Genomic DNA, 9,987 nt, shown 5'->3' on the forward strand with positions numbered 1-9,987 from the left:
AGCTCGCAGATTTTTGCGATGCGACGTCGCATCGCAGTTTTGTGTACGAACCCATAGATATCAGTAGCACATTGTTCGAAAACAGTTTATTTTATTAGATAAAAATCGTAAAACATGCCAATATACAGGTAAAAATGGGACTCATAGTGAAAATTATCGATATACGCCCTTTTCCTGCATAGCATTACTTGTCGAGAAGGTGATGTTATTAATAGAAACAAAAGAAATCACCAGTAAAGTTTTTATTGAACTTCATAGACGAACTTTTTAAATATAGTTCAAACAAAATATTTATCTTATACAACTGACATAATACACTAATGATATCTACACAATTATTATAAAATTATTGTTAAAACAAATATTCATACAAGTATTTGGTTGGTCTTTTTACGACCGCACCAATCCCATTGGTGAATAATGCCTCTCTAATGGAGGTTGGTGCAGTTAATGTGATAATAATTTACATTATTTCAATAATGTTACTAGCAAATATACATATATATTTTTACTCCTGGCCAAATCCTTCAGTTTCTTCAATAGCGTAGTTTAGTTTTTCACATAATTGTTCATAACTTTTATATGGTGGTAAATCGAGTCTGTTGAAGCATGTGTGTGATCTAGGAAGCCACGTATCTTTGCCAACCTGGAAAACAAAATAATATGATATGATTAAAGGGCATGGTTATTGGTAATCTGTTTTTTATTTCTTTTTGCCTGTGCAAGGCCACCCATCTATCATTGTGGCTAATTTTGTACATGTTTTGGTCATCATATTGTATTATTATTTTAAGTAAGAGTATGCGTTTTTTGAAGTAATTAAATTGATGTAAGTAATATCCAGAATGTTACCTTTTCTATACAGAAACGCTGTGGCCCATTTGATCCCATCAACTCAGCAAAACCACCAACAGGAACTCTGCATGTACCAGTTACAAACTGTAGCAACCTTGCTCGTTTTTCATTATCCATTTGACGCACAAACTGTAAATGAAAACAATTTTTAACTATCAATTTCATAATATAATGGTGGGATTCAATTGTATTCAGGCATGACATCAGCAAAACAATTATATGGAGTTTGAATTATATTTGTTTGCTTTTCATTTAGCCTTCTAGAATATTCAGTTCCATTCAGGCAGATAAGTTCCTTTCGAGTTCTTTATCTGTGACTTCTGAAGTTTACATAAAAATCTACCGTTATTACTGATAAATACGGGGACTGCCCTGTATTACCCCATTGCCATGGCAGAATTAAAGCCTAGGCAAACCTAGCCCCAGGTCTAGGTTCAAACTCTAGGCACCTCTGTTTTTTTTTTTATTAAAGGCGTATTAAAATCTTGCTTAAACTATGAAGGAAAACATTGTGAGGAAACCTACACATCCAAGTCATTTAAAAAAAACTCAAAGGTGTGATAAGTCTAGTAATTCACACTTGGCCAACAGGAGGCCCTATGGCCCAATCCAAGCAGGGTTTCGATAAGCTCTTATCCAGCAATGGGTCAATAATGGGTTCAAATTAGCTCACCTGCCAGAACCACACAACCTGCTTGCTGGTGCGCGTGTAGTGCCGGTAGATGGTGTTGCGCGCCCAGTCGTCCACGTCCACCTCCTGCATGCCGCACAGCATCAGCTCCAGCTCACGCTCGTCGAAATACTTCAACCATTCCAAAGGAACCACCTAAACAAACAAAATAAAGTTTAACTAAACAAAGATATATATGTCGAAAATGGCGGTACTGAGGCGCTTCCGGAGCGCTAGCGCCATCTAGTGGCACTTGATAAAGTTAGTGTTGGAAAGCGCCGGGGTGGGAACTGACCGGGCTTGCGAGCGAGAGGAGAGGTAGTTTTAATGTTGGGGGTCGGCCGGTGCGGACACTAAAATTATCACGCGTTCCTCGAGCTACTTATACCTGCCTATCTAAGTTAATTCTAATCGAAGTAATTCTTGTGTTGTAATAATGACCACTGAAGCCCTCAGAAGATTACGATGAGCGATAAAGAACCACCAATTCCGAAATATATTTTTGCATTTGCATACAATAATCTTTTAAACACACTAATGAGAGTACTACATAAAGCAAGGGCAATGTCTTCTGCAACACTTGTCGATTTAGAAATACATAGATATATATTTTTAGCTATTTTCTGTCACGTCATAAAAAAAGTAGCATAAGTACTGTATAGGTTTATAAAAAGTTATTAATTTTACCACCCTTACACATCTATTCTTTGTTTACTTCTAAATAATAATCAAATAGAAGGGTAGCATACAACTTAACAAATCTGTTATTGCTGCTGCTATTTTATTATTTAACTATCAAACCATAAAACAATAATATATTTGCCAACTCACCTCATTAAAACCGTCAAGGAAGGCTGATGTTTGTTCTTCTATACCTCGCGTCATTCTCCATTGTGTAACTAACTGCAGATACTGTTCTTTGTTGGCCTGTAAAACACATATTATTGATTAATTCAATCGAAATTTTATGGTGTAGTAATTGGGTACAATCTACGGTTTACTAATTATTTGGAAGATGTCTGACCTCTTAAGTAGAAACAACACATGAAATTACTTAAATGATTTAAAGAATACTTGACGGCTATGAATCAACCACCATAAAGATAGCTTGAATGCTAGTTAAATCAATTCTCATCATATTTCATACATATTTGGAATCTTACATTAACTTATAACGCAATAAAATTTAAGAATTACGCGCAACATCCGACAATAACATCGTGTATAGATACGTAAGCACTTAAGATTACCTCCGTGACGCGCTCCTTATCGCCGGAAGGCTTAAGCTCGTGGTGTATGACCTGCCCCAGCACCTCGAAATCCACGCTGAACCACATCTCCAGTCCGCACTCGTCTATATCGTTATCCCGGATCCACACTAGCGAGTTGTAAAACTCCGGGTCTATAGATTCAATGTCTTTCATAGTGAGTTTCTTGTTTAACATTCTTTTGTAAAAAGGCATAGTGAATCCCGAATATATAAATCTACCGTGATATAAAGCCATCGCTATGAATCTGCCTATAAACTTGAAGTACAACAAATGATCGGGATTGACGTAACTGGCCGGATTTATTTGTAAACTGTAGTTATTCTTGTTAGCATACTCAAAGAGACAATACATAGGATTTAAAACTTCGTGTGACAGCAAGAAGAACCATTCCCGACTAACACCACCATAATCTAAGCCCTCTTCCCCACGGAATATTATATACAATCGCCTTCGTAGTTCATAAGCAGGTAGCCTCATAATCTGAAACACATGACAATTTGGTTTAATATATTGTGAAATCGTAAATGAAGCAAAATAATATATAATTTCGTATTATTTAAACAATTAAACCAACAGGTAGAAATGACAGTAATATTTACTTAAACTTTATATCAATATTGATAATAATTTATGTGATGTATTTATGATATGGTTCGTAATAGAAACAATTATACAGGGCCATCACGTAATATTCGTGATACATGAACACCAGATTTCTCCCCACCTGATGATAGGAGTCCTCAAAGAGCGTCTGCCGCGACAGCGTGATCTTGATGTGGCTGGGCAGCGCGTTGCTCTGGCACAGGTAGCGGAACTGGCTGAGCTTCCAGCGGAAGGAGCGCTCGTAGGCGCGCGGCACGCCGTACGCGCCGTGAGCGCCGCGCGGCGCGCCCGGCCGCGGGTCCTGGAATGTGGTGGTGCGCGTGTTGTGGTCCACGAAGTACCGCGTGCCCTCCTCCGTGAAGCGGATCTCCCAGCCGGCCGGCAGCGTCTCCTCCAGCGCGCTCACCTCCTGGCCCTAGAAACAGAAAATTTAGTGTTTTTTTTTTATAATATAGGAGTAGCAGACTGAAAAGAGTTCTTGTTTCTGGTATGTTAATGAAACTAATTTAAAGAAAGCGATTGCGCGTCAATTGCAACTATGCAAAAACGTGTAATCGCTGATCAGTTCGATTGTGCAAATCCGAACACAGACGAGCATGCAGTCCACCTGATGGTAAGTGGCTACTGCCGCCCATGGACATCTGTAATCAACCCCAGATGGGATTAGATATTCCTACCTGAAGTCGGCCAGAGATGCGCCACTACCCCTGAGGACTAAGCTGGAATGCCTCGGAAAAATATGTCTCCCATACCACACCCTTCAAAACGGAACATAGCAGCGCCTAACACAGCTGTTATTAGGCAGAAATACATATCATATATTTAAACTGAGAAACACTACATTATATATTTATATTTTGACAGAGTTACGCATGCCGATTTAATACATGAAAATAAATATTTATATCAATATCTTTATAACAGTTAAGATATCTTTTGTTTGTCAAACTTATTTCCTTTTTTTATTTACGTGCTACTGTCACTGTCATTGATAATAAACTTTAGATAACATAGTCAAGTAAAATTAAAGACATTATTCGTATATTTTCCCACATGCGTAAAAAGGAGTATTACTTCGAATATGTGAATCTTATTGATTACATATTCCACGAAGCAAATAATTCGCGTTAACTGGCATAACTATGTATTATTATTTACGCCAAGTATAACCTTTTACATACAATATGCGTGTACGTACGGACACGTGCGCCTTTTTTATTTTTATACTACTTACAAAACTACATATTTAAATACACACACGTTACCACCAGGCCTTGGATAAAAAAGAAACCCTCTGTGATTCAACTCTGTCAGTACCACCGTCACAATTATTTCTGCCTAATAACAGCGGTGTTAAGCGTTGCTGATTTCTAGTTTGTAGGGTGCGGAAAGGGAGACATACTTTTCCTGGGCATTCCAGCTTAGTAAAATAAAGGTGTAGGCCATAGATAAGTACAGATATCTCACTGCCTTGTAATTGAAGGAAGTCATTAAATGGCTTAAACGGCTGACAATGCATCAGTCATTTAATGGCTGTCATGGTTTACGCGGAACAATGCCAACATGTGCAGTTAAGTGGAGCAAACACGTAATCGAAGAAAAAGTGCGGAGAAATATCGTTTCATTCGTAAATGATCTAAAAACTACATTTTTTTATATTTGTCAAACACGAAAATAGATGAGAGTGACAATTTCAATTGTCAAAACTGGTTACATTTTATTGTTAGGAGTGAGTAATCTTTACTAATCAATGGTGTAGGCATACCTGAGTTCGCGGATCCTCCCATTGCGTGGTGCGATTCTTATGATTAACAAAGTAGACGCGTCCGTCGGGCTGCACGCGGCGCTCCCAGCCGGCCGGCAGCGCGCCCAGCGCGTCGTCCGCCGCCGCCGCGCTCGCTCCCGCGCCCGCGCCCGCGCTCGCTGTGATCGAGGGCGGCGCCGCGCTCGTGGAGCTCGCCGCGCTCGCGGTCGACGTGCCGCTGCTGGTACCTGCGATGCAACAGAAATCTTATAATACCAGCGAGTTTTACACGTTGATGACACGGTAATACTAGTCGTCGGCATAGCTCTATAACTTTAAACATATAGACATAAACATATAAACTTGAAAACAATATAATTATACAATGTCTGGTCAGCAATCCTTTTTTTATTTGCGCCAGTGTTAAGTCTGTGGGGGTAGTCTGAAAATCCCAAGCATCCTCCCTTTTATAATATGCATATAGTCGCAAGTCGAAATAGCTACTCATATTCATTGTATATCACCGAGACAAATATCACTTTACCTCACATAAAATTTATATTGGTGTGGTAAGGAAGTCATACTTATACTTATGTATCAAGGTAAATAAATGAGTAACATTCTATCTGACACTCAAATGTAAGGAAGTATAAGTGTTCAGTTAATTACTCAAATCAAAAGTATGGTTGTGCTCAACAATTTAACAAAATAATACAAGCATATCCCTACATGCCTACATAGATTTATATAATTCAATGTAAATAATTGATAATAGTTTTATATATGTAATTAACACTGATAATATAATTGACCAAAATGTATGAAAAGATATGTAAATAGGGGAATGTAAGATAAGAAATTAAGTCTCTTACGTTTTAATCTTGATAAGCGATAACTTGTGCAGCATACAATTTATGATAATACTGACATATACTTTAAATTAGCACAAACAAGCATTATATTTATGAAATTTATCATTTATGTATCTGAAAGTGTATAAAATGAATATATTATTACTTATCAATTAGAATATTACTCTATAGGCTTAATCAAAATTTTATTAAACATACCTACAATAAACGATAACGAAATCATCTTTTTGATTATTTTGTTGATCAATTTTTCTGAATTTTTTCATGGTCTGTTTATTGTTTGAAAGATAGGTATGAAATATACATAAAAAATAAATGATCATTGCTTGATCAAGGTTAAATTACTAGTTATATCAATCAAGGAAAACACTGTGAAAAAATGCCACTGCTTATGCACTCTCATAATGTTTACAAAAGTATATTAAGTCTACAAATCTGCTCTAATCAGTGCAGCGGAGAACTCATTTAAAGTAATAGGACCATGGCAAAGTAATGTAAAAATCTGGAAAACTTTGGATAATTCTAGGATACTTTATCTTTTCACTTGAAAATGTCGAAATGTATTCTTATCTATATAGAGCTCCCGCATTTACGCTTAAATTAAGTAACAGTGCAAAACGAGGATCGACAGAGGTAGATTCCTAGAAAATATGACTTCCAATTTAATGAGCGTGTAGTGGTACGTACCAGCGTTGAGCTCGTGATCGGCGTCGGAGCGGTGCGGCGGGTGCGGCGGCTGCGGCGGCGGGTACAGGAAGCGCTGGTTGCCCTGCGCGACCACGTGGCGGCGCTCGCCGCGCCAGTGCTGGAAGCGCGCCAGCCGCTCCGTGTCGGGCCGCTGCCACGTCGTGGTGCGCGTGTTGTGGTCCACGTAGTACACGCGGCCGCGCGCGTCGCGCCGCACCTCCCAGCCCATCGGCAGCGGCTGCGGCCGCTCCCACGACGTCGACCGCGTGTTGTGGTCCACGTAGTACCTGAGTATTGCAGATAACCATTATGTTGTAATATAAATTCATCACACATTATTAACAATATATTGTTTAATAGCAAGGAGCTGCAAAGAAAATAACAAGAATTTATAAAAAAAATGTGTTTACATTTTAAATAGGGATCATTCATATGAAAAAACCATTTACAAAAATCAGGCAAATGAAATTGTGTACAAAACATTGTCAATTGTTTAGTGTTGATGTAATGCCATACTATATTGTTTGATTACATATTCTGAGAATGTTTATCACATCGTATATACGAACTTATTAACGTACAGGAAGTCGAAAACGAATGATATGCATGAACCAACAATAACAAGAAATCAAACAGCATAAGACCCATCAACACTCACCTTCGGCCGTATACATCGTATCGCATTTCCCATCCGGGCGGCAACGGTTCCTCTGCGGAGGGTTGCGTGGCGGCGGCGGGCGGCGCGGCGGGCGCGGCGGCGGGCGCGGGCTGCGGCGCGCTGCCGGCCGCCTCGGGCGCCTCCTGGTGCGACGGGCCCGCGCCGCTCTCCAGCGCCGGCACGCCCGACACCGTGCCGTTGCTCAGCGGCGGCGGCCCCGGCGGCGGCTAAAATACAACCGAATATTTTTTATTTAAAGAATTTACATGATATATTACATTTTAGCACTTGGTACGTCAACTGTACCTCATATTTGTACATTTCATTTCTCCCATTAATTAATTAAAAGCATCTCAAAGATAAAAACTAAACCTACCTCATTTAATATTAAAATGTTGTTAAGTTTACAAGAGAATGCAATTTAGAATTGCAACACAAATGTTCAACAAAAAAATCAATGTCATTTTAGAGGTTTACATCACAAGGTCAATTAATTTAAGTGGTACTAAACCTCACTCACCCGTAATACTTGAGTTCTCATCATAGTTCTCAATGTCTCCAAATTATTCCGTAACCGGATTCTGGCACGGACACCATCATTGAGGGGAGTGCGAGAATTCAATGATTCACCAAAAACTTCATGAGATTGGCTCAGTACAGATGGATCAATTCGCAATCCATTGAGTAGCAGAACCAACTCAGCTGCCTTTACTTCCGTATTAGTTGTTGAACTATCGTGGGATACAGTTTTCATCAAATCTGTAAGGACATTTAATATATAGAAGACCAATAAAAAAATTGTATAAATAATTTGTATGCTGAAAATAATATATAAAAAATGTACCTATTGTCAACTCTATGTTTTCACATTTTCCATTAAAATATAAAAGGATTTTTAAAAGATTAACTCTTTTTTCTCCAATAATATTGTCTTTCCTGAAACTATGGTGGTCTGCGAGTCGAAACAACATCTGTGATACTGGGGTCACCAACACTGTGAAATCTTCCTTCCATTTTGGGTGTAAAGTGTTTTTAATTACTTCTGTTCTTCTTGAAACTTTATCATCTATTGTCACTTGTAAATATGGATTTGGTTTAAAGAGGCCAGAATTTCTAATACTTGCAGATTCAACTGGAACAATCCAATAGTAAAATACATATTACACAATAATTAATTTTTTTACTAACTACTTCATAAATTAGTATTTATTGTGTATAACATGTTTAGGTATTAAAAGTGAAATTATATCAGAAACAATACACAGTTAAGTGCAATCATATATACCCATACATAATATAAGTATGCACTTGTTTATATTTAGTATTGAATAACACCATCACAGACAAATGCAAACATGATGTACAATGTGAAAAGATAAGGAAAACAGTAATGTAAACTACTAATATACCTATAATTGCTTACCTGTTAAACTAAGTTGATGATATGTGGCCAAAGAAATAGGAGTTGTAAGTGTAGACACCGTTTCTGTCATAGTGATATTATCAATTCATATTATCACTGAAATTGGACTTTCCATAACACTTTTATAGTATGCACCTAAAATGTATATAATGTTGTAGCAAGGTCATATTAATATTGCTCATTGAAATAACTATTAAAGTAATAAACTATTGTTTTACTACATAGGATGTTTATAAATTATTGTTTGTCCACAAAATTAAAAGACAGGTGTTATGAAGCAGAACCAAAAGAAAATAACAAAAGAACATTAGTTTATGCAAAGGAGTACTTCATATAAAATTCATCACAGAAACTATACTAATGAGGAAAATAATGGTAATATCAAAAAACTAGGTCTTTTACTACATATTGACTATATAGTGGTTATAATTTTATTTATAATTTATGTGTCATGATTACAGATAACAATACATATTACGAGAATAATGGCATGTACTTCAACTCATGTTATTTTAATAAATGTAGGTATCTAGTATTGTAACTACAATACAAGACCTTACATCTGTAATTAGGCAAAAATCGTATGTAAATTACACCAAAAGTTACAAATAAATTGAAAATATACTGTACCATACACGGCAACGACGAAATCCTGTAGATTAGGTCATTATCGTTGTCTTATCTTACTGAAGTCTGAAAGAAATGGACAAGAACATACGATTTGATCACAAACTTGTTTAATACAAAAAACTTCACCGTGCGAACATAGGAGACATTGGCATGATAGATTTTAACATTATAATTTTACACCAATCATTTGAACATATCTACGTTGTAGTAAACAAAAATAATTCTGAAAATAATTAGTCACAAGTTAGTCATTACCACAGATACTTTCGAACTCCAAAGTCAAACCAAAACCAACAACAACAGTCCGTCAAGTAAAAACCATTGTAATATACCAAATGACCCACTATTGCCAACTAAAAGTGTCAAGACTCCAAAATCAATGAATTATATTATATTAAAATTGTTTATATTATTTTATCGAAAGGAGCACGATAAAAACTTATGAAATATGAAATTGAGTCAAAAATACAGGACAGTGAACTCTAAAGGTACAATCCATTAAAGAGAAGGAAAGGTAAAATTCACGTAACTGCGAGTACGAAACTAACTATACTGTATACGTGTAAAATTACAA

At 37.1% G+C, this 9,987-nt stretch overlaps 1 protein-coding gene across 2 annotated transcripts; it reads right to left on the minus strand.

The window, feature by feature from the left end:
- Positions 1–227: 227 nt before the first annotated feature.
- Positions 228–9,758, minus strand: Su(dx) (Suppressor of deltex). 2 transcript variants are annotated; one of them, XM_073080383.1, is made up of 14 exons: positions 9,669–9,758; positions 9,414–9,476; positions 8,784–8,918; positions 8,205–8,492; positions 7,881–8,119; positions 7,361–7,587; positions 6,703–6,989; positions 5,165–5,391; positions 3,521–3,814; positions 2,776–3,276; positions 2,357–2,452; positions 1,529–1,681; positions 853–984; positions 228–646 (listed from the first exon to the last, which is right to left on the minus strand). In XM_073080383.1, the coding sequence occupies exons 3-14, from the start codon at positions 8,851–8,853 to the stop codon at positions 509–511; spliced, it is 2,652 nt and encodes an 883-aa protein (XP_072936484.1). In that variant the 5' UTR covers positions 8,854–8,918; positions 9,414–9,476; positions 9,669–9,758; the 3' UTR covers positions 228–508. The 2 variants fall into 2 exon arrangements, with proteins under 2 accessions (XP_072936484.1, XP_072936483.1); XM_073080382.1 differs by lacking the exon at positions 9,669–9,758 and having other exon boundaries at positions 9,414–9,662.
- Between the last annotated feature and the right edge of the window lie 229 nt (positions 9,759–9,987).

The sequence above is a fragment of the Epargyreus clarus genome, unplaced genomic scaffold, assembly GCF_041222505.1.
Source record: "Epargyreus clarus isolate Ecla_fem2 unplaced genomic scaffold, WU_Ecla_fem_2.2 ptg000015l, whole genome shotgun sequence".
In the NCBI taxonomy this organism is placed as follows: Eukaryota; Metazoa; Arthropoda; class Insecta; order Lepidoptera; family Hesperiidae; genus Epargyreus; species Epargyreus clarus.